This window comes from Salmo salar, chromosome ssa05 (assembly GCF_905237065.1).
Source record: "Salmo salar chromosome ssa05, Ssal_v3.1, whole genome shotgun sequence".
NCBI classification, from domain to species: domain Eukaryota; kingdom Metazoa; phylum Chordata; class Actinopteri; order Salmoniformes; family Salmonidae; genus Salmo; species Salmo salar.
In genome coordinates, this window is record NC_059446.1 from 75,971,049 (window position 1) to 75,998,740 (window position 27,692).

Here is a 27,692-nt window from a genome sequence, read left to right on the forward strand (position 1 = left end):
ATGGGAGACGGGAAGGTGAAGGACGTAAGGAGTCAGGGACATAAGAACCAGAAATAAAAGAGAGATGGGAAGGTGAAGGATGTAAGGAGTCAGGGACATAAGAACCAGAAATAAAAGAGAGATGGGAAGGTGAAGGACGTAAGGAGTCAGGGACATAAGAACCAGAAATAAAAGAGAGATGGGAGACGGGAAGGTGAAGGGACGTAAGGAGTCAGGGACATAAGAACCAGAAATAAAAGAGAGATGGGAGACGGGAAGGTGAAGGACATAAGGAGTCAGGGACATAAGAACCAGAAATAAAAGAGAGATGGGAGACGGGAAGGTGAAGGTGAAGGACGTAAGGAGTCAGGGACATAAGAACCAGAAATAAAAGAGAGATGGGAGACAGGAAGGTGAAGGATGTAAGGAGTCAGGGACATAAGAACCAGAAATAAAAGAGAGATGGGAGACGGGAAGGTGAAGGACGTAAGGAGTCAGGGACATAAGAACCAGAAATAAAAGAGAGATGGGAGACGGGAAGGTGAAGGACATAAGGAGTCAGGGACATAAGAACCAGAAATAAAAGAGAGATGGGAGACGGGAAGGTGAAGGACGTAAGGAGTCAGGGACATAAGAACCAGAAATAAAAGAGAGATGGGAGACAGGAAGGTGAAGGATGTAAGGAGTCAGGGACATAAGAACCAGAAATAAAAGAGAGATGAGAGACGGGAAGGTGAAGGACGTAAGGAGTCAGGGACATAAGAACCAGAAATAAAAGAGAGATGGGAAACGGGAAGGTGAAGGACATAAGAAGTCAGGGACATAAGAACCAGAAATAAAAGAGAGATGGGAGACGGGAAGGTGAAGGACATAAGGAGTCAGGGACATAAGAACCAGAAATAAAAGAGAGATGGGAGACAGGAAGGTGAAGGACGTAAGGAGTCAGGGACATAAGAACCAGAAATAAAAGAGAGATGAGAGACGGGAAGGTGAAGGACGTAAGGAGTCAGGGACATAAGAACCAAAAATAAAAGAGAGATGGGAGACGGGAAGGTGAAGGTGAAGGACGTAAGGAGTCAGGGACATAAGAAACAGAAATAAAAGAGAGATGGGAGACGGGAAGGTGAAGGACGTAAGGAGTCAGGGACATAAGAACCAGAAATAAAAGAGAGATGGGAGACGGGAAGGTGAAGGATGTAAGGAGTCAGGGACATAAGAACCAGAAATAAAAGAGAGATGGGAAGTTGAAGGATGTAAGGAGTCAGGGACATAAGAACCAGAAATAAAAGAGAGATGGGAAGGTGAAGGATGTAAGGAGTCAGGGACATAAGAACCAGAAATAAAATAGAGATGTGAGACAGGAAGGTGAAGGACGTAAGGAGTCAGGGACATAAGAACCAGAAATAAAAGAGAGATGGTAAGGTGAAGGACATAAGGAGTCAGGGACATAAGAACCAGAAATAAAAGAGAGATGGGAAGGTGAAGGACGTAAGGAGTCAGGGACATAAGAACCAGAAATAAAAGAGAGATGGGAGACGGGAAGGTGAAGGACATAAGGAGTCAGGGACATAAGAACCAGAAATAAAAGAGAGATGGGAAGGTGAATGATATAAGGAGTCAGGGACATAAGAACCAGAAATAAAAGAGAGATGGGAAGGTGAAGGATGTAAGGAGTCAGGGACATAAGAACCAGAAATAAAAGAGAGATGAGAGACGGGAAGGTGAAGGACGTAAGGAGTCAGGGACATAAGAACCAGAAATAAAAGAGAGATGGGAGACGGGAAGGTGAAGTCAATAAGGAGTCAGGGACATAAGAACCAGAAATAAAAGAGAGATGGGAGAAGGGAAGGTGAAGGACGTAAGGAGTCAGGGACATAAGAACCAGAAATAAAAGAGAGATGGGAGACGGGAAGGTGAAGGACGTAAGGAGTCAGGGACATAAGAACCAGAAATAAAAGAGAGATGGGAGACGGGAAGGTGAAGTCGATAAGGAGTCAGGGACATAAGAACCAGAAATAAAAGAGAGATGGGAGACGGGAAGGTGAAGGACGTAAGGAGTCAGGGACATAAGAAACAGAAATAAAAGAGAGATGGGAGACGGGAAGGTGAAGTCAATAAGGAGTCAGGGACATAAGATCCAGAAATAAAAGAGAGATGGGAGACGGGAAGGTGAAGGATGTAAGGAGTCAGGGACATAAGAACCAGAAATAAAAGAGAGATGGGAAGGTGAAGGATGTAAGGAGTCAGTGACATAAGAACCAGAAATAAAAGAGAGATGGGAAGGTGAAGGATGTAAGGAGTCAGGGACATAAGAACCAGAAATAAAATAGAGATGGGAGACAGGAAGGTGAAGGATGTAAGGAGTCAGGGACATAAGAACCAGAAATAAAAGAGAGATGGTAAGGTGAAGGACATAAGGAGTCAGGGACATAAGAACCAGAAATAAAAGAGAGATGGGAAGGTGAAGAATGTAAGGAGTCAGGGACATAAGAACCAGAAATAAAAGAGAGATGGGAGACGGGAAGGTGAAGGACATAAGGAGTCAGGGACATAAGAACCAGAAATAAAAGAGAGATGGGAAGGTGAATGATGTAAGGAGTCAGGGACATAAGAACCAGAAATAAAAGAGAGATGGGAAGGTGAAGGATGTAAGGAGTCAGGGACATAAGAACCAGAAATAAAAGAGAGATGGGAGACGGGAAGGTGAAGGACGTAAGGAGTCAGGGACATAAGAACCAGAAATAAAAGAGAGATGGGAGACGGGAAGGTGTAGTCAATAAGGAGTCAGGGACATAAGAACCAGAAATAAAAGAGAGATGGGAGAAGGGAAGGTGAAGGACGTAAGGAGTCAGGGACATAAGAACCAGAAATAAAAGAGAGATGGGAGACGGGAAGGTGAAGGATGTAAGGAGTCAGGGACATAAGAACCAGAAATAAAAGAGAGATGGGAGACAGGAAGGTGAAGTCAATAAGGAGTCAGGGACATAAGAACCAGAAATAAAAGAGAGATGGGAGACGGGAAGGTGAAGGATGTAAGGAGTCAGGGACATAAGAAGCAGAAATAAAAGAGAGATGGGAGACGGGAAGGTGAAGTCAATAAGGAGTCAGGGACATAAGATCCAGAAATAAAAGAGAGATGGGAGACGGGAAGGTGAAGGACATAAGGAGTCAGGGACATAAGAACCAGAAATAAAAGAGAGATGGGAGACAGGAAGGTGAAGGACGTAAGGAGTCAGGGACATAAGAACCAGAAATAAAAGAGAGATGAGAGACGGGAAGGTGAAGGACGTAAGGAGTCAGGGACATAAGAACCAAAAATAAAAGAGAGATGGGAGACGGGAAGGTGAAGGTGAAGGACGTAAGGAGTCAGGGACATAAGAAACAGAAATAAAAGAGAGATGGGAGACGGGAAGGTGAAGGACATAAGGAGTCAGGGACATAAGATCCAGAAATAAAAGAGAGATGGGAGACGGGAAGGTGAAGGATGTAAGGAGTCAGGGACATAAGAACCAGAAATAAAAGAGAGATGGGAAGGTGAAGGATGTAAGGAGTCAGGGACATAAGAACCAGAAATAAAAGAGAGATGGGAAGGTGAAGGATGTAAGGAGTCAGGGACATAAGAACCAGAAATAAAAGAGAGATGGGAGACGGGAAGGTGAAGGACGTAAGGAGTCAGGGACATAAGAACCAGAAATAAAAGAGAGATGGGAGACGGGAAGGTGAAGGACATAAGGAGTCAGGGACATAAGAACCAGAAATAAAAGAGAGATGGGAGACGGGAAGGTGAAGGTGAAGGACGTAAGGAGTCAGGGACATAAGAACCAGAAATAAAAGAGAGATGGGAGACAGGAAGGTGAAGGATGTAAGGAGTCAGGGACATAAGAACCAGAAATAAAAGAGAGATGGGAGACGGGAAGGTGAAGGACATAAGGAGTCAGGGACATAAGAACCAGAAATAAAAGAGAGATGGGAGACGGGAAGGTGAAGGACATAAGGAGTCAGGGACATAAGAACCAGAAATAAAAGAGAGATGGGAGACGGGAAGGTGAAGGACATAAGGAGTCAGGGACATAAGAACCAGAAATAAAAGAGAGATGGGAGACAGGAAGGTGAAGGATGTAAGGAGTCAGGGACATAAGAACCAGAAATAAAAGAGAGATGAGAGACGGGAAGGTGAAGGATGTAAGGAGTCAGGGACATAAGAACCAGAAATAAAAGAGAGATGGGAAACGGGAAGGTGAAGGACATAAGAAGTCAGGGACATAAGAACCAGAAATAAAAGAGAGATGGGAGACGGGAAGGTGAAGGACATAAGGAGTCAGGGACATAAGAACCAGAAATAAAAGAGAGATGGGAGACAGGAAGGTGAAGGACGTAAGGAGTCAGGGACATAAGAACCAGAAATAAAAGAGAGATGAGAGACGGGAAGGTGAAGGACGTAAGGAGTCAGGGACATAAGAACCAAAAATAAAAGAGAGATGGGAGACGGGAAGGTGAAGGTGAAGGACGTAAGGAGTCAGGGACATAAGAAACAGAAATAAAAGAGAGATGGGAGACGGGAAGGTGAAGGACATAAGGAGTCAGGGACATAAGATCCAGAAATAAAAGAGAGATGGGAGACGGGAAGGTGAAGGATGTAAGGAGTCAGGGACATAAGAACCAGAAATAAAAGAGAGATGGGAAGTTGAAGGATGTAAGGAGTCAGGGACATAAGAACCAGAAATAAAAGAGAGATGGGAAGGTGAAGGATGTAAGGAGTCAGGGACATAAGAACCAGAAATAAAATAGAGATGTGAGACAGGAAGGTGAAGGATGTAAGGAGTCAGGGACATAAGAACCAGAAATAAAAGAGAGATGGTAAGGTGAAGGACATAAGGAGTCAGGGACATAAGAACCAGAAATAAAAGAGAGATGGGAAGGTGAAGAATGTAAGGAGTCAGGGACATAAGAACCAGAAATAAAAGAGAGATGGGAGACGGGAAGGTGAAGGACATAAGGAGTCAGGGACATAAGAACCAGAAATAAAAGAGAGATGGGAAGGTGAATGATGTAAGGAGTCAGGGACATAAGAACCAGAAATAAAAGAGAGATGGGAAGGTGAAGGATGTAAGGAGTCAGGGACATAAGAACCAGAAATAAAAGAGAGATGGGAGACGGGAAGGTGAAGGACGTAAGGAGTCAGGGACATAAGAACCAGAAATAAAAGAGAGATGGGAGACGGGAAGGTGAAGTCAATAAGGAGTCAGGGACATAAGAACCAGAAATAAAAGAGAGATGGGAGAAGGGAAGGTGAAGGACGTAAGGAGTCAGGGACATAAGAACCAGAAATAAAAGAGAGATGGGAGACGGGAAGGTGAAGGACGTAAGGAGTCAGGGACATAAGAACCAGAAATAAAAGAGAGATGGGAGACAGGAAGGTGAAGTCAATAAGGAGTCAGGGACATAAGAACCAGAAATAAAAGAGAGATGGGAGACGGGAAGGTGAAGGATGTAAGGAGTCAGGGACATAAGAAGCAGAAATAAAAGAGAGATGGGAGACGGGAAGGTGAAGTCAATAAGGAGTCAGGGACATAAGATCCAGAAATAAAAGAGAGATGGGAGACGGGAAGGTGAAGGATGTAAGGAGTCAGGGACATAAGAACCAGAAATAAAAGAGAGATGGGAAGGTGAAGGATGTAAGGAGTCAGGGACATAAGAACCAGAAATAAAAGAGAGATGGGAAGGTGAAGGATGTAAGGAGTCAGGGACATAAGAACCAGAAATAAAATAGAGATGGGAGACAGGAAGGTGAAGGATGTAAGGAGTCAGGGACATAAGAACCAGAAATAAAAGAGAGATGGTAAGGTGAAGGACATAAGGAGTCAGGGACATAAGAACCAGAAATAAAAGAGAGATGGGAAGGTGAAGGATGTAAGGAGTCAGGGACATAAGAACCAGAAATAAAAGAGAGATGGGAGACGGGAAGGTGAAGGACATAAGGAGTCAGGGACATAAGAACCAGAAATAAAAGAGAGATGGGAGACAGGAAGGTGAAGGACATAAGGAGTCAGGGACATAAGAACCAGAAATAAAAGAGAGATGGGAAGGTGAAGGATGTAAGGAGTCAGGGACATAAGAACCAGAAATAAAAGAGAGATGGGAGACGGGAAGGTGAAGGATGTAAGGAGTCAGGGACATAAGAACCAGAAATAGAAGAGAGATGGGAGACGGGAAGGTGAAGGATGTAAGGAGTCAGGGACATAAGAACCAGAAATAAAAGAGAGATGGGAGACGGGAAGGTGAAGGACATAAGGAGTCAGGGACATAAGAACCAGAAATAAAAGAGAGATGGGAGACGGGAAGGTGAAGGACGTAAGGAGTCAGGGACATAAGAACCAGAAATAAAAGAGAGATGGGAGACGGGAAGGTGAAGGTGAAGGACGTAAGGAGTCAGGGACATAAGAACCAGAAATAAAAGAGAGATGGGAGACGGGAAGGTGAAGGACATAAGGAGTCAGGGACATAAGAACCAGAAATAAAAGAGAGATGGGAGACGGGAAGGTGAAGGACGTAAGGAGTCAGGGACATAAGAACCAGAAATAAAAGAGAGATGGGAGACGGGAAGGTGAAGGTGAAGGACGTAAGGAGTCAGGGACATAAGAACCAGAAATAAAAGAGAGATGGGAGACGGGAAGGTGAAGGATGTAAGGAGTCAGGGACATAAGAACCAGAAATAAAAGAGAGATGGGAGACGGGAAGGTGAAGGACATAAGGAGTCAGGGACATAACAACCAGAAATAAAAGAGAGATGGGAGACGGGAAGGTGAAGGACATAAGGAGTCAGGGACATAAGAACCAGAAATAAAAGAGAGATGGGAGACGGGAAGGTGAAGGACGTAAGGAGTCAGGGACATAAGAACCAGAAATAAAAGAGAGATGAGAGACGGGAAGGTGAAGGATGTAAGGAGTCAGGGACATAAGAACCAGAAATAAAAGAGAGATGGGAGACGGGAAGGTGAAGTCAATAAGGAGTCAGGGACATAAGAACCAGAAATAAAAGAGAGATGTGAGAAGGGAAGGTGAAGGACGTAAGGAGTCAGGGACATAAGAACCAGAAATAAAAGAGAGATGGGATGGAATCATTTGATGGAGGGGGAGGGGGAGTGAAAGCAGGTGAGAGAGGGAGGAAGAGAGATGGGAGGAAAGGAGGAAACAGCAGAGTGTGCCAGTATAGAGCGATCGATCAGACAGAAATAGACAACCAGACCTGAACAGAGTAAGATAGACAGAGAGAGAGAAAAAGTGAGAGAAAGAAAGAGACAGAGCGAGATAGACTGACAGCGAGAGAGAGAGAATCAGCAATCTGAGCAATGAGAGATTAAAAGGTAGCAGATGGACTGAGACGAGAACCAGACAGAATGAGTGACAAGGGGTGTAGGACTCATGCACGGACACAAGCACCCATCTGACAGTCCCCCCATCCAGTCTCTCTCCCCAGTCCAAGCCTGACTCTGTCTGATAAAAGCCCTCTATGGTTTCAAGGTCATAATTCACTAAGCCATTTCCCAATGTTCCCATAATTACCCTCGTTAGCCACACACACACACACACACACACACACACACACACACACACACACACACACACACACACACACACACACACACACACACACACACGCTCCCTGTTTCTCTGATTTGTGTCATTACTGAGATGACTGTGGCTAAAAGGTTTCAGACTCGGCCAGTTAATGACCACTTTAATGGATAAAGTCTATTAAAACTCCTGCTTTCTCTCTCTCCCTCCCTCTGCCTCTCTCTCCCTCCCTCTGTCTCTCCCTCTCTCTAAATATGTTCCCTCCCTCTGTATCTCCCTCTCTCTCTAAATATGTTCCCTCCCTCTGTCTCTCCCTCTCTCTCTATATGTTCCCTCCCTCTGTCTCTCCCTCTCTCTCTATATGTTCCCTCCCTCTGTCTCTCCCTCTCTCTATATATGTTCCCTCCCTCTGTCTCTCCCTCTCTCTCTATATGTTCCCTCCCTCTGTCTCTCCCTCTCTCTATATGTTCCCTCCCTCTGTCTCTCCCTCTCTCTCTATATGTTCCCTCCCTCTGTCTCTCCCTCTCTCTCTATATGTTCCCACCCTCTGTCTCTCCCTCTCTCTCTATATGTTCCCTCCCTCTGTCTCTCCCTCTCTCTCTATATGTTCCCTCCCTCTGTCTCTCCCTCTCTCTCTATATGTTCCCTCCCTCTGTCTCTCCCTCTCTCTCTATATGTTCCCTCCCTCTGTCTCTCCCTCTCTCTATATATGTTCCCTCCCTCTGTCTCTCCCTCTCTCTCTATATGTTCCCTCCCTCTGTCTCTCCCTCTCTCTCTATATGTTCCCTCCCTCTGTCTCTCCCTCTCTCTATATGTTCCCTCCCTCTGTCTCTCCCTCTCTCTATATGTTCCCTCCCTCTGTCTCTCCCTCTCTCTCTATATGTTCCCTCCCTCTGTCTCTCCCTCTCTCTCTATATGTTCCCTCCCTCTGTCTCTCCCTCTCTCTATATGTTCCCTCCCTCTGTCTCTCCCTCTCTCTCTATATGTTCCCTCCCTCTGTCTCTCCCTCTCTCTCTATATGTTCCCTCCCTCTGTCTCTCCCTCTCTCTCTATATGTTCCCTCCCTCTGTCTCTCCCTCTCTCTCTATATGTTCCCTCCCTCTGTCTCTCCCTCTCTCTCTATATGTTCCCTCCCTCTGTCTCTCCCTCTCGCTCTATATGTTTACATTTACATTTAAGTCATTTAGCAGACGCTCTTATCCAGAGCGACTTAGAAATTGGTGCATTCACCTTATAATATCCAGTGGAACAACCACTTTACAATAGTGCATCTAAATCTTTTAAGGGGGGGGGGGGGGTTAGAATGATTACTTTATCCTATCCTAGGTATTCCTTAAAGAGGTGGGGTTTCAGGTGTCTCCGGAAGGTGGTGATTGACTCCGCTGTCCTGGCGTCGTGAGGGAGCTTGTTCCACCATTGGGGTGCCAGAGCAGCGAACAGTTTTGACTGGGCTGAGCGGGAACTGTGCTTCCTCAGAGGTAGGGAGGCGAGCAGGCCAGAGGTGGATGAACGCAGTGCCCTTGTTTGAGTGTGGGGCCTGATCAGAGCCTGAAGGTACGGAGGTGCCGTTCCCCTCACAGCTCCGTAGGCAAGCACCATGGTCTTGTAGCGGATGCGAGCTTCGACTGGAAGCCAGTGGAGAGAGCGGAGGAGCGGGGTGACGTGAGAGAACTTGGGAAGGTTGAACACCAGACGGGCTGCGGCGTTCTGGATGAGTTGGAGGGGTTTAATGGCACAGGCAGGGAGCCCAGCCAACAACGAGTTGCAGTAATCCAGACGGGAGATGACAAGTGCCTGGATTAGGACCTGCGCCGCTTCCTGTGTGAGGCAGGGTCGTACTCTGTTCCCTCCCTCTGTCTCTCCCTCTCTTTATATATGTTCCCTCCCTCTGTCTCTCCCTCTCGCTCTATATGTTCCCTCCCTCTGTCTCTCCCTCTCTCTCTATATGTTCCCTCCCTCTGTCTCTCCCTCTCTCTCTATATGTTCCCTCCCTCTGTCTCTCCCTCTCTCTCTATATGTTCCCTCCCTCTGTCTCTCCCTCTCTCTATATGTTCCCTCCCTCTGTCTCTCCCTCTCTCTCTATATGTTCCCTCCCTCTGTCTCTCCCTCTCGCTCTATATGTTCCCTCCCTCTGTCTCTCCCTCTCTCTCTATATGTTCCCTCCCTCTGTCTCTCCCTCTCTCTCTATATGTTCCCTCCCTCTGTCTCTCCCTCTCTCTCTATATGTTCCCTCCCTCTGTCTCTCCCTCTCTCTCTATATGTTCCCTCCCTCTGTCTCTCCCTCTCTCTATATATGTTCCCTCCCTCTGTCTCTCCCTCTCGCTCTATATGTTCCTTCCCTCTGTCTCTCCCTCTCTCTCTATATGTTCCCTCCCTCTGTCTCTCCCTCTCTCTCTATATGTTCCCTCCCTCTGTCTCTCCCTCTCTCTATATATGGTCCCTCCCTCTGTCTCTCTCTCTATATATATATGTTCCTTCCCTCTGTCTCTCCCTCTCTTTATATATGTTCCCTCCGTCTGTCTCTCCCTCTCTCTCTATATGTTCCCTCCCTCTGTCTCTCCCTCTCTTTATATATGTTCCCTCCCTCTGTCTCTCCCTCTCTCTCTATATGTTCCCTCCCTCTGTCTCTCCCTCTCTCTCTATATGGTCCCTCCCTCTGTCTCTCCCTCTCTCGATATATGTTCCCTCCCTCTAGATTTCTATTTCTAGGTTTTTGTTTTCTATGTTTTGGCCAGGTATGGTTTCCAATCAGAGGCAGCTGTCTATCGTTGTCTCTGATTGGAAGCCATACTTAGGCAGCCTGGTTTTCATGTGTGGGTGTGGGTAGTTGTTTTCCGTTTTGACAAGTGTACCTGACAGAACTGTTGGCTGTCGTTTTGTTGTTTGGTTAAGTGTCTTCATTAAAGTTAAGAAATGAGCACTCTACACACTGCGCCTTGGTCCCCTTTATACGACCCGCGTTACAGAACATGATTGGATCAAGCGGCGTGCCGGGGCTGAAATGGACACCTGGTCACATAGTGAGTGGACGGAGAGGAGAAATTGGACCTGGGGCCAGGTAATCGAGAGATACCGGAGCCTACCTGGGAAGAACGAGAGGCAGCCCCCCCAAAAAAATGTTTTGGGGGGGCACACGGGTAGTTTGGCTGGGCCAGGACTGGGACCTGAGTCAATTCCCCGTGCTTATTGTGGTGAGCATGTGCCTGCCTCTCGCACTCTCTCTCCAGTGCGCCTCCATAGCACAGTACGTCCTGTGCCTGCTCCTCGCGCTCTCCCTCCAGCGCGCCTCCATAATCCAGTACGTCCTGTGCCTGTTCTTCTCACTCTCCCTCCAGTGCGCATCCATAACCCAGTACGGCCGGTGCCTCCTTTGAGCACTCGGTCCTTAGTGCGTCTCCCCAGTCCGGTGAGACCGGTTCCTGCTCCACGTACAAAGCCTCCAGTGATAATCGATGGTCCGACGCCTGAAGGGATGATCCATGGCACTAAGCCTGTAGGGATATTCCATGGCCCGGAGCCTGAAGAGGTAATCCATGGCCCGGAACCTGAAGAAATAATCATTGGCAAAAAGCCTGGAGGGATTATAAATGGTCCGGAGCCTGTAGGGATAAACCATGGCACGAAGCCTGTAGGAATAATCCATGGCCCGGCACCTGTAGAGATGATCCATGGTACGAAGCCTCCAGTGATGATCCATGGTGCGGAACCTGTAGAGATGATCCATGGCATGGAGCCAGCAGCAACGGTCACTAGTCCGGAACCTATTATGACGCCTCCCAGTCCGGAGCCTCCGGTGAAGCTTTTCCGTCCGGAGCCTCCAGCGACACTCCGCAGTTCAGAACCTCCAGCTACACTCCCCAGTCCGGAGCCTCCAGCGACGCTCCCCAGTCCGGAGCCTCCAGCGACGCTCCCCAGCCCGGAGCCTTCAGCGGCGGTCCGCAGCCCGGAGCCTTCAGCGGCGGTCCGCAGCCCGGAGCCTTCAGCGGCGGTCCGCAGCCCGGAGCCTTCAGCGGCGGTCCGCAGCCCGGAGCCTTCAGCGGCGGTCTGCAGGCCAGATCCTTCAGCGGCGGCCTGTAAGTCAGAACCTCCAGCGGTGGTCTACAGCACAGAGCTTCCGGTAATGATCTACAGTCCGATTCCTCCGATAATGATCCACAGGCCAGTGTTACAGAAGCGGAGGGATCTGCAGGCGGAACGGTTGTTACGCCCTGAGCCGGAGCCACCTCCGTTGCTGGAGGACCGGAGGGAGAGGAAGGTTCTGGGTGTAGCACATGAGCCGCCATAGACTTTTGTCACCCTCCCTACCCTCCCTTCGTGTTTAGGGTTGTTTTTGTTGGGGGGTGGGTGGGGGGGGGGAGGACTGTCACGTCCTGACCCTTGTAAGAGGTAATTTTCCATAGTAGAGTGGTCAGGGCGTGACAGGGGGGGTGTTTTGGGTGGTTTTTTGGTTTTCTGTTTCATTGTGGGTTTTCTAGATTTCTATTTCTAGGTTTTTGTTTTCTATGTTTTGGCCAGGTATGGTTTCCAATCAGAGGCAGCTGTCTATCGTTGTCTCTGATTGGAAGCCATACTTAGGTAGCCTGGTTTTCATGTGTGGGTAGTTGTTTTCCGTTTTGTCAAGTGTACCTGATGGAACTGTTGTCTGTCGTTTTTTTGTTTTGTTTAAGTGTCTTCATTAAAGTTAAGAAATGAGCACTCTACGCCTTGGTATATGCTCTCTCTCTCTCTCTCTCTCTCTCTCTCTCTCTCTGCACATGCAGTTAAAAAGTGTAGACTTTACTGTGAAATGCTTACTTACGAGTCCTTTCTGCACGATGCAGTCAAAAAGTATGAACATGCAAATAGATAAAAACATTTTTATACAATAAAATAAAAATAATGAGGCTACATATAGGCTATATACAAGCTACATATAGGCTATATACAGGCTACATATAGGCTATATACAGGCTACATATAGGCAACATACAGATTATATAAAGGCTACATACAGATTATATACAGGCTACATACAGGCTATATACAGGCGACATATAGGTTACATACAGATTACATACATGCTATATACAGGCTATATACAGGCTACATACAGATTACATACAGGCTATATACAGGCTATATATAGGCTACATACAGATTATATACAGGCTATATAGAGGCTACATATAGGCTACATACAGATTACATACAGGCTATATACAGGCTATATACAGGCTATATACAGGCTACACACAGATTACATACAGATTATTTACAGGCTATATATAGGCTACATATAGATTATATACAGGCTATATACAGGCTATATACAGGCTACATACAGATTACATACAGATTATTTACAGGCTATATACAGGCTACATACAGATTACATACAGGCTATATACAGGCTACATATAGGCTACATACAGATTACATACAGGCTATATACAGGCTATATACAGGCTACATACAGATTACATACAGGAAATATACAGGCTATATACAGGCTATATACAAGGAGGCTATATACCGTTTATATACAGGCTACATATAGGCTACACACAGATTATATACAGGCTACATAAAGGTTATATACAGCTTACATACAGGTTACATACAAACTACATACAAACTACATGCAGGCTACATACAAACTACATACAGGCTATATACAGGCTACATACAGACTATTTACACCTTCTCTCTCTGTTTATTGTTTCTCTGCATGTTATGAATTTCTGTAGAAGTACCAAGACAATTGCTTTTTGTATCTCTCTTCAAAACAACAGTATGTTGTCCTGGACCGTCTGTCTGTCTGTCTGTCTGTCTGTCTGTCTGTCTGTCTGTCTGTCTGTCTGTCTGTCTGTCTGTCTGTCTGTCTGTCTGTCTGTCTGTCTGTCTGTCTGTCTGTCTGTCTGTCTGTCTGTCTGTCTGTCTGTCTGTCTGTCTGTCTGTCTGTCTGTCTGTCTGTCTGTGTGTGTGTGTGTGTGTGTGTGTGTGTGTGTGTGTGTGTGTGTGTGTGTGCTGGTTGTTTTTCTGTTAGGTGTAGCTGAGAACCAAAACAAATGTGTTACTTTCTACTGGTTGAGTAATAATAATGAACTCTCTTTGTCAACATCCCTCATACCACCCTGGTGCTGTGCTCATGTCCAAATCACTTAAATCACAATCTGGGTCTCACACACACATGAAAGCAGGGACACACACACACACACACACACACACACACACACACATGGCGCTTAGCATGCACACACACACATGCACGCATGTACATATGCACACACACACACACACACACACACACACACACACACACACACACACACACACACACACACACACACACACACACACACACACACACACACACACACACAGTTTGACATCAGCAGTCTCCTATGTTTAGTCATTGTATCCAAGTTGGTGAATCATAATATGTTGTCAATAGTGATTATTAACAGTAGACCAACCCGCTTTGTTGTGATTCAGCTCAGCATATGGACTCAAACTGCTGCTATGCTACAATCCTTAACTACATCACACACACACACACACACCATATGCGCATATGGATGTGTGTGAGTGTGTCTGTGTGTTGGTGAAACTGCTGACAGTTAACATTATTACTCCCTCCCTGTCAGAGAGAGAGGAGAGGAGGAGAGAATTAAGGGCCAAAGATCAATACACACACACACACACACACACACACACACACACACACACACACACACACACACACACACACACACACACACACACACACACACACACACACACAGCGATTAGAGAGTGTTTGTAAACATCCCTACCCTGTTATTAGCATGTGATTATTCCCCTGTTGGAGTGAAGACACAAGCTGAGAGAAACCCTGGTCATACATGTGTGTGTTGACTACTGACTGTTTCCCTCAGTGTTTCACAGTGGTTTTGAAGACTGCAACACACATACTCCTCTGAATTACATCCCACACAACTTGTTATTCTTCAAAAGGTCTTTTCCAACCAAGCCAATTGGGATGAAACCATGATTTCAGTCCAAACTAACAGATGAGAATTGCCGTCTGATTCAAGACCAAAGCCAGTCAGAATCGGATTTCACACTGCTGCACCATGCCCTAACCGGCCATTTCCATGGTAACGCCTCTGATTAGCCAATCACATCAGAGAGAAGTGTTTGAGGAAATGAAAGGACCAATCAGAGAGTGGGGCAGGATGATGTACACACACTTCAGATGAAGGAGTGTCTTTGTGTGTGATGTTGAAACACACACAGAGACACACACAGACTCAGGAGGCCCACCGGGGGTTTAAAGTCTAACACAAGGGTTCTGTTAACACTGTCACACTCCACTATCTGACCATAGAGGAACTGTGTGGAGGACAGAGGGATAAGGAGGAGAGGAAAAAGAAAGGAAGAGAAAACATTATTCTGAAAGTGTAACTTTTTACTTGAGAAACTGTGGCCTTCCCAAGAGAGGAGAGAGAGAGGAGAGAAAGAGAGAGAGAGAGAGAGAGAGAGAGAGAGAGAGAGAGAGAGAGAGAGAGAGAGCAGAGAGAGGTAGAGAGAGAGAGAGAGAGAGAGAGAGAGAGGTAGAGAGTGAGAGAGAGAGAGAGAGAGAGAGAGAGAGAGAGAGCATAACTTGTTTCTTCACCTCTTTTCATTTGTATAAGGCAACACCAATTTATCAACTCTCCCTACCAAACAATACCCGCCTGATAAGACAAAAAGACCAAGCCTTCTAACACACACACACACACACACACACACACACACACACACACACACACACACGTCTGTTTTCTGTGATGACTAGTTCTCATTATGCAGAAATAACTCATCCATTTACCCTATTGTCACTAATTAATGAAGTCCCTACACACACACACACCATACTCCTCATCACTCAGAACACACACAAGTTATTAACAAAGCACCTGATTCCTGTGCCTGCATGGCTCAATAAGGATTACCAGGCCTTCGTAGGAGGCCATGTGTGTGTGTGTGGCTATAGGCACCAAGATGGCAGCTTCAACAGACGGTGGCAGAGCTCCATGATTAACGACTAGTACACACACATCTCATTGTGATAGAGAGGGAGGAATATTCCCTTCTGTGAGCAGATTCACAAATGGTAATGGTGTTGTCCTAAGTAGGCCTGGCAGACTGATAGGTTGGTGTTGCTGTCAGGGGGCTGGACGATCAGTCGACTAAATCCTCTAACCACACACACGTGCGCACGCACACACACTCTGAACCTGCACAGCAAATTAGAATAAAAATTCCAACTTTTGGATATCCTAACTCTGGCTGGATTCCAATAGAAATTACACATCACTTTGCAAGCCAGCATAATGTGACTTGCAGGCCAGATGTGGCCTGTAAACCAGGAATTTCCTATCACCACTGTGTTAGCGTAAAACTAGGCCATCAAAGCAAGGCCTTGATTCACTTATGTATTACAGTTATTTACGATTGCTTACACACTAAAATTAAACTTTTCCCACAATTAGCAAAACCTTGCACTCAAGGAGCAAAACACAAGGCTAGATTTGCACAACTGTAAGCTTCACACTATTTGCAAAACATTACACACAGTGACTTGCAAAACACTAAACACACTTGTATACATCAGACACAGAAGTATATCATGATGTCACTTCCTTGCAATTCCAAAGCACTGACTGTCAAATTACCACACCTATGAGCCAATCTGTTAAACACAGCCATCAGGTGCACAAACACATGATTGCTAAATTGTAGACACACCAATCAGGTTAAGCACTATAAAAATGCAGCAGGTAGGTTCACCTGCCTTCAACCAAAATGGAAGGAGTCAGAAGAAGAGTGAGGGTGAGAGGAGGAGTACACAGAGGAGGAGAAGGAGGTAGAGGAAGAGGCAGAGGCCGAGCCAGAGGTCGAGGAAAACCTGAAGCAGGAGGAGAACGTGCACAAAGAAGAGGACCAAACTTATCAAATGACATTCGTGCAACACCAGTGAACCACGGATTGACGCTGAGGGAGGCTGGACTGAGAGTTCAGCCAAATCTTAGCAGATATACAGTGGCATCTGTCATAAGGACTTTTTGACAGGAAAACAGGTAAAAGAAGATCTGTCTACAGTTACAGAAATCAGCCGCTTATTGTATGCACCATATCAGCACTTGTGATACCCCTTCCTGTGGCATTGTACAGTAAGTTACATGTATTATTCTCTACATAGGATTGAGGGTCGGGAACGACAAGGAGGAAGGGGGCCCATATTCACGCAAGAACAAGAGAGAGAGATAATAAACATGGTTTTGGCCAATAATGCTATCAGGCTCAGATAACTACAAGCCAACATTATCGGTGACCATGCCATTTTCAATAATGTCCATCAGGTCTCTCAGTCAACACTGGCATGCATCCTGAAAAGACATCAGGTTGAAATGAAACAACTTTATCGAGTGCCTTTTGAGCGGAATTCAGAGAGGGTCAAACGGCTGCGGCATGAGTATGAGGAGGTTTGTATTGTTCACTTTAGCACTGTGATGTTGCATACTGCACACATGACTTTTTTACATTGACTGTATACTAGACCTATCCTGAACTACACAATCTTGTCTTTCACTGTATTTCAGAGAGTTTTGCAGATGGATGCTGAGGAAATCCTGCATGAATTCATATATATTGATGAGGCAGGGTTCAACCTCACAAAAGCAAGAAGGAGAGGCAGAAATATCATTGGCCACAGGGCTATAATCAATGTCCCAGGGCAACGTGGGGGTAACATCACCCTTTGCGCTGCCATTTCACAGCATGGGGTTCTCCTCCGTCATGCCAAAATGGGCCCTTACAACACACCTCACATTCTCGCATTTTTGGACCGATTGCACCACATCGTCACAGCAGGTAATGAAATGCACCAGATGCAATACACTGTCATCTGGGACAATGTGTCATTCCACTGCTCTGCTTTGGTCCAGAACTGGTTTCAACACCATCCACAGTTGACAGTACTATACCTTCCACCATACTCTCTGTTTCTAAACCCTATGGAAGAGTTTTTCTCTGCATGGTGGTGGAAGGTTTACGATCTCCAGCCCCAGGCTCAGGTACCCCTCATTCAGGCCATGGAGGACGCTGGTGACCAAGTCCACGCCGCAGCTGTGCAAGGATGGATTCGACATTCAAGACGGTTCTTCCCGCGTTGTCTTGCTAATGAGGATATTGCTTGTGATGTTGATGAATTTCTCTGGCCAGATCCAGCTAGGCGAAGAGATAATGTATGGTATGTTTACAGTAGTATTTTCTGTACAATATTGTCCGTTTTTTTCAGATTATTTTTTATGTTTGTTGTTGTTGTTATTTACTGTAATTGTAACCTGTACTGGAAAGAGTATTTTACATTTGTCTATGGTTTCCTGAGCTAACAGTGTTATGCACACTACTGTAGCAGCATGAAAACTGGGACGTGTTTTGTTGTGATTCTCCATGTTGACATGTTGACTGATTTGGGTATATGGAGAGAAATAAATGATATTTTCTTCAGTCTGCAGCATTGGTCTTGTGTAGTGTTTGTATAGTTGCACTTTCTCTGTGTACTTCATTTACAGTACTCCAATCACTGACAATTAGACTTGCTAAAAGTGTTTTAGGTTAGCAACAGCAGTGTGTAACTGGTTCAAAAAGATTGAAGTCATATGAAATGTGTGTGTTTCGTATGGTAACAAAATATTGTTTTTATGAAGTCGTGTATAGTTTTGACAAAAGTGTTCCATTTTGCAATTGATCTGAAGTGTTGTGCTACTTTGCTGCAGGGTTGTGCTAATTGTGTGTAGTGTTTTGACAAACCGGGCCCTGTTTTCAAAATTGTGCTTAAACAATTGAAAAAAACTAACTCTATTAACTCTAAATCATAACTCATGTTAAACAGAAATAACACTGAGTGTTAATTACCCCATAGTGTTCAGTTTGATTATAAACTGTGTTCCAGCCCTGAATGCTGATTGGCTGACAGATGTGGTATATCAGACCGTATACCACAGGAATGACAAAACACTTATTTTTACTGCTCTAATTACGTTGGTAACCCGTTTATAATAGCAATAAAGTACCTCAGTGGTTTGTGGTATATGGCCAATATACCACAGCTAAGGGCTGTGTCCAGGCACACCGAAATGTTTAGTGTGTAAGAACAGCCCTTAGCCGTCGTATACTGGTCAAATACCACACCCCTTCGTGCCTTATTGCTTAGTTACACCATGGCATTGTTGAATACTCCTTTCTGATTGGCTTGAAGAGCATTCTAGAGCATGCATTATTTCACTATAACACATGATATATTTGGCTATAGTTTATTTTTTCTTTGAGCTGCTTTTAAAAGCAAAAGTTGAATTGAAAATAGAATTGGTATTGTTGAATTAGATTTTGATAAGCTAGGTTTGGTTAGCTCTAACTAGCAAGTCTGTTTGTTTGGTTACCACGGCAGCTACTACAGCTATCTAGTAAACTTGCTAGCTACTTCAGTGGATGTTGAACACATTTCTAGTGGCAAATGTGTTAAATAATAGCCATGGTATAAATTATAGCCCTGGTATAAATTACAGCCCTGGTATAAATTACAGCCCTGGTATAAATTATAGCCCTGGTATAAATTATAGCTGGTATAAATTATAGCCCTGGTATAAATTATAGCCCTGGTATAAATTATAGCCCTGGTATAAAAAAGATAATCAACTCGGGGCTCTATGCATCCTCTGGAAAAGAATGCTTTGTGAAAACATCTTTCACACCGTTCGTTATTTTTCAGAGAACGCATAGCCCCTAGTTGATTATCCCTTATGTAACACTGGCAAGTATAATGTGGTGTTCATTTTGTCCACTATGGAGTGTTACATTAAAACTCAAAATGTAACACTATTATCAGAGTACTTTTTACACTCTGTGGAGTGGGACCATATGTACTCTGAGATAATTTTAACACTAACTCGATTTACCATTGCAACATTCTTCTGTCTCTCGCTCTCTCTCGCTCTCTCTTACTCTCTCTTCCTCTCTCTTCCTCTCTCTTCCTCTCTTTTGCTCTCTTTTGCTCTCTTGCTCTCAATTCAAAGGGCTTTATTGGCATGGGAAACATTTGCATATAGCCTGAGTGAATATCAAAGACTCTACATTGATCCTCCTCCTCCCTACCCAACCGCACACACACACACCGTACCTGACGTTTACAGGGAGCCTTTGTAGGAATGATGACTTGTTTATTCCCGGTCAGTGACATACGGAGCTCCTCACACACACACACTACCTCATACACTCCAGACAGACAAACTACCTCATACACTCCAGACAGACACACTACCTCATACACACCAGACAGACACACTACCTCATACACTCCAGACAGACACACTACCTCATACACTCCAGACAGACACACTACCTCATACACTCCAGACAGACACACTACCTCATACACTCCAGACAGACACACTACCTCATACACTCCAGACAGACACACTACCTCATACACTCCAGACAGACACACTACCTCATACACTCCAGACAGACACACTGCCTCATACACTCCAGACAGACACACTACCTCATACACTCCAGACAGACACACTACCTCATACACTCCAGACAGACACACTACCTCATATATACATACACACACATACTTACATACAACATATATACATACACACACATACTTACATACCAACATACATACACACACATACTTACATACATACATACATACATACATACATACATACATACATACATACATACATACATACATACATACATACATACATACATACATACATACATACATACATACATACATATATACACACACATACATACACACACATACTTACATACCAACATATATACACACACATACTTACATACATACATATATACACACACATACATACATACACACACACACACACACACACACACACACACACACACACACACACACACACACACACACACACACACACACACACACACACACACACACACACACACACACACACACACACACACACGGACCCGTGGTAGTTAATGTCCAGGAGGTGGGGGATAGTAAGTGATTTAACGGACTGGTGGCTTTGTTTTTATTTCAGTCACCTGTCGTGAAGCAGGGACATCAGTAATACACACACACACAGCCTCACACACACAGCCTCAGACGCAAGCACACACACAGCGCCTACAACATTCACAAGAATCCTGCCAACATTTTATAATATTTTAACTGGGCCTTAGACCATGTACCAGCTTTATCGATGATGCTCAACTCACAGCTTTAAAATAACAAAAGTTCTGTTCTGGAGCTGGCTGTGTGGGTCCACGTTACAGTCAATTTGTTCCTGCATTTCAAGCAGCAGAGGTCAGAAAGGGACGTATTATCACAGCCAGATCCACTGAGAAATTCCACATCCGTCCAGGTGCCCAAGAAGTCAGAAGATGACTTCAAAACTGCCACGAGGGACACGGTTGAGCGCTATTACCATCAAGTAGGCTTGGGTTTTGCTCGGGCGATCTCCGGCTCAGAGGGTTGCATGTTCAATCCCAGAGCTAGGCACTAGTTTAGTTATTACTATTTTTTAACATTATTCCAAACCTTAACCCTTAACCATTTGGAGTTCATGCCTAAACGTAACCATGTAAATATGATGCTTATGGTCAAACGTGGTATTCTGCAATGAGACTGTGAGAGCTTGTTGTATCACAACCCTTCTTACAGCTAGAAGACAGCCCTATTACAGGTTTATGCCAGGGGCACTCTCTCTCCCACTCTCTCTCAGTTTGATTCTGCCCTAACTAGGCCAAGAGGCAGAGGTAACGCAGTGTGTGTGTGTGTCTGTGTGTGTCTGTGTGTGCATGTGTGTCTGTGTGTGTGTCTGTGTGTGTGTCTGTGTGTGTGTCTGTGTGTGTGTGTATGAGAGAGAGACAGAGAGAGAGAGGGAGAGAGAGAGAGAGAGCTAGAGGGAGGTCCACTGAGATACAGTGTTCTTTAATTAACCACACTTCTCAACAAAAGAGACACACACTGCCATGGCTGACTGTCCGCAGAGGCTGTATATGTGTGTGTGTGTGTGTGTGTGTGTGTGAGTGTGTGTGTGAGTGTGTGCGTAGGCAGGTAAAACAGGGATGAGCTGGGAGTCCACAGCGCTCTGCTTCATCCCAGAACAGCAGTCAGGTTAGAGTTCAGACATTACCAGACAGCTCAGATACACCCTCGGCTTTACAGAAATAAAATAGTCTGTCTCTGTCTGACAGTTTACCTGTCTGTCTGTCTGTCTGTCTGTCTGTCTGTCTGTCTGTCTGTCTGTCTGTCTGTCTGTCTGTCTGTCTGTCTGTCTGTCTGTCTGTCTGTCTGTCTGTATGCCCATCTGTCTGCCTGTCTGCCTACCTATCTACCTACCTACCTATCTACCTACCTACCTGTCTGTCTTTCTGTCTGTCTGTCTGTCTGTCTGTCTGTCTGTCTGTCTGTCTGTCTGTCTGTCTGTCTGTCTGCCTACCTGTCTGCCTGTCTGCCTACCTGTCTGTCTGCCTACCTACCTACCTACCTACCTACCTACCTGTCTGTCCTCCTGTCTGTCTGCCTACCTACCTGTCTGTCCTCCTGTCTGTCTGCCTACCTACCTATCTGTCTGTCTGCCTACCTGTCTGTCTGTCTGTCTGCCTACCTGTCTGCCTGTCTGTCTGCCTACCTATCTGTCTGTCTGCCTACCTGTCTGTCTGCCTACCTACCTACCTACCTACCTACCTACCTACCTACCTACCTACCTACCTACCTGTCTGTCCTCCTGTCTGTCTGCCTACCTACCTATCTGTCTGTCTGCCTACCTGTCTGTCTGTCTGTCTGTCTGTCTGTCTGTCTGTCTGTCTGTCTGTCTGTCTGTCTGTCTGACTACCTGTCTGTCTGCCCTGCCTGTTTGTAAATGTTATACTGGAGGACAATTTAAACTACGGGTAGGTAAACTTAGCGTGGGGGTGATTCGAGGACATGCCGAGTCGCACATAAAAAACCTTACTGACTCAATAACAGAAGAGGCATCATACTCAGACATCTTTATATTCAACCAGCGCCTCGGAGAATTACCAGCTCAAATTGCAACGCATTCAGAGAATTTATGTTGTTGATAAAAACGTTTTACGGGAGTTATGAGTTATGTCAAATGTTTGATTTTAAAGACAATATCTTCTAACTTTATGAACTCACCGCCTTAGAAAGATTTTCAACAGTCTGAATTCACCACTTGCCTCATATATTTTACTGTGTATTGTAAAGTAAAAAGGTACAGACCGAGAGTATTTCATCGTTGGCTGTGACATCTCAGAGTGTGTTGAAAGCCTTCCATGGTATATGGCCTTAATAAGATGGGTATCAATAAGAACCATGCCATTGTGTGACAGAGGGTTAGTCTAAAGAGCCCAGTTAGTAGTTACTGTTCTATAGAGAGGATGAAGGGCTGGGGTTGACCTTGTTTTAGCGTCGTTAGGGTATGGAATGGTGGATACGGTGTGTGTTAAGACAGGGTTAGGACAGGGGGGAGAGGAGAGCGGGAAGATAAGAGGTGATAACAGAGGACAAATACAGACAGATGTCAAAGAGAGACGAAAGAAAAACTGAGGACTAGAGCAGGAAAAAGGCTTAAGAGAAAAAGTGTGAGAGAAAGAAATAGGGAGGGAGGGAGGGAGGGAGGAGGAGGGAGGGAGGGAGGGAGGGAGGGAGGGGGCAGAGAGAGAGTGTGAAGGGGAGAGAGAGAGAGAGCGAGAGAGAGAGAGCGAGAGAGAGAGAGCGAGGGAGGGAGAGGGATAGATAGAGAGAGCGAGAGAGAGCGAGGGAGGGAGGGGGAGAGAGATAGATAGAGAGAGCGAGAGAGAGCGAGGGAGGGAGGGGGAGAGAGATAGATAGAGAGAGCGAGAGAGAGCGAAGGAGGGGGAGAGAGATTGAATAGTGACACAGCTAGAACACAATGAGGTCAGGGTGAAGAAGTGTTCCTAATTGAACCAGATAGAAGAGAAGACAGAGAGGTCCTCACAGACCAACCAGAGGAACAGAGACAGAGAGGTCCTCACAGACCAACCAGAGGAACAGAGACAGAGAGGTCCTCACAGACCAACCAGAGGAACAGAGACAGAGAGGTCCTCACAGACCAACCAGAGGAACAGAGGCAGAGAGGTCCTCACAGACCAACCAGAGGAACAGAGACAGAGAGGTCCTCACAGACCAACCAGAGGAACAGAGACAGAGAGGTCCTCACAGACCAACCAGAGGAACAGAGACAGAGAGGTCCTCACAGACCAACCAGAGGAACAGAGACAGAGAGGTCCTCACAGACCAACCAGAGGAACAGAGACAGAGAGGTCCTCACAGACCAACCAGAGGAACAGAGACAGAGAGATCCTCACAGACCAACCAGAGGAACAGAGACAGAGAGGTCCTCACAGACCAACCAGAGGAACAGAGACAGAGAGATCCTCACAGACCAACCAGAGGAACAGAGACAGAGAGGTCCTCACAGACCAACCAGAGGAACAGAGACAGAGAGGTCCTCACAGACCAACCAGAGGAACAGAGACAGAGAGGTCCTCACAGACCAACCAGAGGAACAGAGACAGAGAGGTCCTCACAGACCAACCAGAGGAACAGAGACAGAGAGGTCCTCACAGACCAACCAGAGGAACAGAGACAGAGAGGTCCTCACAGACCAACCAGAGGAACAGAGACAGAGAGGTCCTCACAGACCAACCAGAGGAACAGAGACAGAGAGGTCCTCACAGACCAACCAGAGGAACAGAGACAGAGAGGTCCTCACAGACCAACCAGAGGAACAGAGACAGAGAGGTCCTCACAGACCAACCAGAGGAACAGAGACAGAGAGGTCCTCACAGACCAACCAGAGGAACAGAGACAGAGAGGTCCTCACAGACCAACCAGAGGAACAGAGACAGAGAGGTCCTCACAGACCAACCAGAGGAACAGAGACAGAGAGGTCCTCACAGACCAACCAGAGGAACAGAGACAGAGAGGTCCTCACAGACCAACCAGAGGAACAGAGACAGAGAGGTCCTCACAGACCAACCAGAGGAACAGAGACAGAGAGGTCCTCACAGACCAACCAGAGGAACAGAGACAGAGAGGTCCTCACAGACCAACCAGAGGAACAGAGACAGAGAGGTCCTCACAGACCAACCAGAGGAACAGAGGCAGAGAGGTCCTCACAGACCAACCAGAGGAACAGAGACAGAGAGGTCCTCACAGACCAACCAGAGGAACAGAGACAGAGAGGTCCTCACAGACCAACCAGAGGAACAGAGACAGAGAGGTCCTCACAGACCAACCAGAGGAACAGAGACAGAGAGGTCCTCACAGACCAACCAGAGGAACAGAGACAGAGAGGTCCTCACAGACCAACCAGAGGAACAGAGGCAGAGAGGTCCTCACAGACCAACCAGAGGAACAGAGACAGAGAGGTCCTCACAGACCAACCAGAGGAACAGAGACAGAGAGGTCCTCACAGACCAACCAGAGGAACAGAGACAGAGAGGTCCTCACAGACCAACCAGAGGAACAGAGACAGAGAGGTCCTCACAGACCAACCAGAGGAACAGAGACAGAGAGGTCCTCACAGACCAACCAGAGGAACAGAGACAGAGAGGAGTAGAGGAAGAGAGGAGTGGAGGAAGGTAGGAGTGGAGGCAGAGAGGGGTGGAGGAAGAGAGGGGTGGAGGCAGAGAAGGGTGGAGGAGAGAAAAAAATGTAGATCATTTGTAAAGGATGGAGGGAGCGAAGAACTTGCATGGATATGGAGACAGAGAGAAGGGAGGAAGAGAGGAGTGGAGGAAGGTAGGAGTGGAGGCAGAGAGGGGTGGAGGAAGAGAGGGGTGGAGGCAGAGAAGGGTGGAGGAGAGAAAAAAATGTAGATCATTTGTAAAGGATGGAGGGAGCGAAGAACTTGCATGGATATGGAGACAGAGAGAAGGGAGAAAGAGAGAGCAGCAGGATAGAGTGATGGTGTGAGGTGTGTCTGGGAAAAGGAGTAATACACACATTGAGGTGATCAGTGAGGTGTGTAGTGGGAAAAGGGGTAATACACACATTGAGGTGATCAGTGAGGTGTGTAGTGGGAAAAGGGGTAATACACACATTGAGGTGATCAGTGAGGTGTGTAGTGGGAAAAGGGGTAATACACACATTGAGGTGATCAGTGAGGTGTGTAGTGGGATAGAGAGAGGAGCTGTGACATGGTAAATACCTTCTGGAAAACTGAGAGACTCTAAAGGTTCCGTTCTGCAAGGCTCAGGACAGGTAGTGATGGAGGGGGAACAGTCAGACCAGGGCTTGAACCGGAGACCCTGGGTTACAGGGCAGGCATTCTGCCATAAAGGTCCAGACCTCTTGGCAGAGGGCGTAGTGTGCTCACATACAAGGAGACAACCCAACATAGACCAGGGGCTGATACAGTGGATTGATTCATCAGTGTCAAACCAAACGTGTGGCTTAGTTAGAAATTGACTCTTTGGTTCATTTTCCAAATACAGGTGTCCTATGTATACACACACACACACACATTCATCAACATACACACAGGCAGGCACACACACACTCATCAGTGTGTACACACACTCAGTCACACACAAACACACTCCGTCTTCTTTGTAAATTAATCTGACAGAAACAATGGTTATGGACATGGGCATCCCTAAAACCGTATCATGACATAAGAGACCAGTAAAACACACACAAATACGCACACATAGTATACACACACACAGCGGCGCCGTAGTGAAACGTGAAGAGAGGGGGTCTTACTGTATATTGGAGCTGTTCCAATGCACCGCGTGCCTGTTGGCACACACCTGGTACAAGTTTGCCCAGGTGAGAGTTAACACACAGAGAGACAACGTTGCAAGATCCATGCTCTCCGAATCTCTCTTTCTCCTCCGTCCTTCCCTCTTTTCTCTCTCTCCTTTTCCTCGCGTTCGGCACCTTCACCCCACGAAATTCGGTATCCCGGATTTGGTGGTTTAAAAAAAAATAAGAAAAAAGACTTCAGTTGAGAGGGTAAAATATAGTAGTGTACGGAATGAGGTTGCGTTCCTTAGCGCACTGGGGACGTGTTGTAAAACTCTAATTCCATTGTGATACGCGAGGTCCCCCTCCCCCCTACCGCGAGTCCGCGTCCCCCAAAATCACAGTCTGAAAACGGGGATTTGTTGCTGCTTCCCTGCCAGACGGGTTCCCTACAAAATAGCTGTTTCTGGTGCTTTCATACCGATGAGATCCTCTCCTAGAGCGGGAAATGAGAGGTGAGAGGTCCGGCTTTCGACCACAGGAGAGCGGTCTCTCTTCTAGATAGAACCCGGGTCCTTAGCTGTCCGCAGGCCGTCCGAAAAGGGGGGTGCAGCGGAGTAGGGGCTGCGCTAATTTGATGAAAACAGCGTTAACAAAAGGAGAGAGACACGGAGTCCATTCACATTAACAGCGTGCATCGCCTACGCACCGTTCTCACTCGGAAATGTTGAGTTTACATTGGAAAATACGTTAATTCTTCATATGGCGTTGATGCGCATATGGCGTTGATGCGCATTTGAAGAATCCGTAATTGATTAAGTTTTTTTAAATTCTCCCTCTAGCAAATAGTTTCAAACAACGAGTTTCTTCATTTTATAAGTGTCTGTTCATCCATCCTGCGATACTCGCAATCATAAATACTCATCCGTCTCTCGTTCTCGCTCTTTCCCTCTCCTCCTCTCCTCTCTCCTCGTTCTCTCTATTTGGTAGGCAGCGCTCGTTCAGTCACTAACTCCACCCCCAGCAAATGGCAAATGCGTGCCTTCAGTGGACTCGCGTCTCATTCCTTTATTTGAACCCAAGTCGTCTTCACATCACTTGTCTATCAGAGATCTTCCATGAAAGTTTTGTTAAAGCTGTTTATATTCAACCAAAAAGAAAGACAGCCGCCACTTAAATACCTGCCTCAGCTACACTAGATACTATAAAAGTATGTGGACACCATTTCAAATGAGTGGATTTGGCTATTTCATCCACACCCGTTGATGACAGGTGTTTAAAATCGAACACACAGCCATCTCCATAGACAACCATTGGCAGTAGAATGGCCTGAGTGAAG

The 27,692-nt window shown here is 46.1% G+C and overlaps 1 protein-coding gene across 1 annotated transcript in view; it reads right to left on the reverse strand.

The window, feature by feature from the left end:
- LOC123743173 (ephrin-A3-like) overlaps nt 1-27,335 on the reverse strand; it is a 207,172-nt gene extending 179,837 nt beyond the window's left edge. The window contains exon 1 of the mRNA XM_045718917.1: nt 26,372-27,335. Within this exon, the coding sequence (XP_045574873.1) occupies nt 26,372-26,478 (107 nt within the window). The 5' untranslated portion in view covers nt 26,479-27,335. The remainder of the gene's footprint in view (nt 1-26,371) is intronic.
- Between the last annotated feature and the right edge of the window lie 357 nt (nt 27,336-27,692).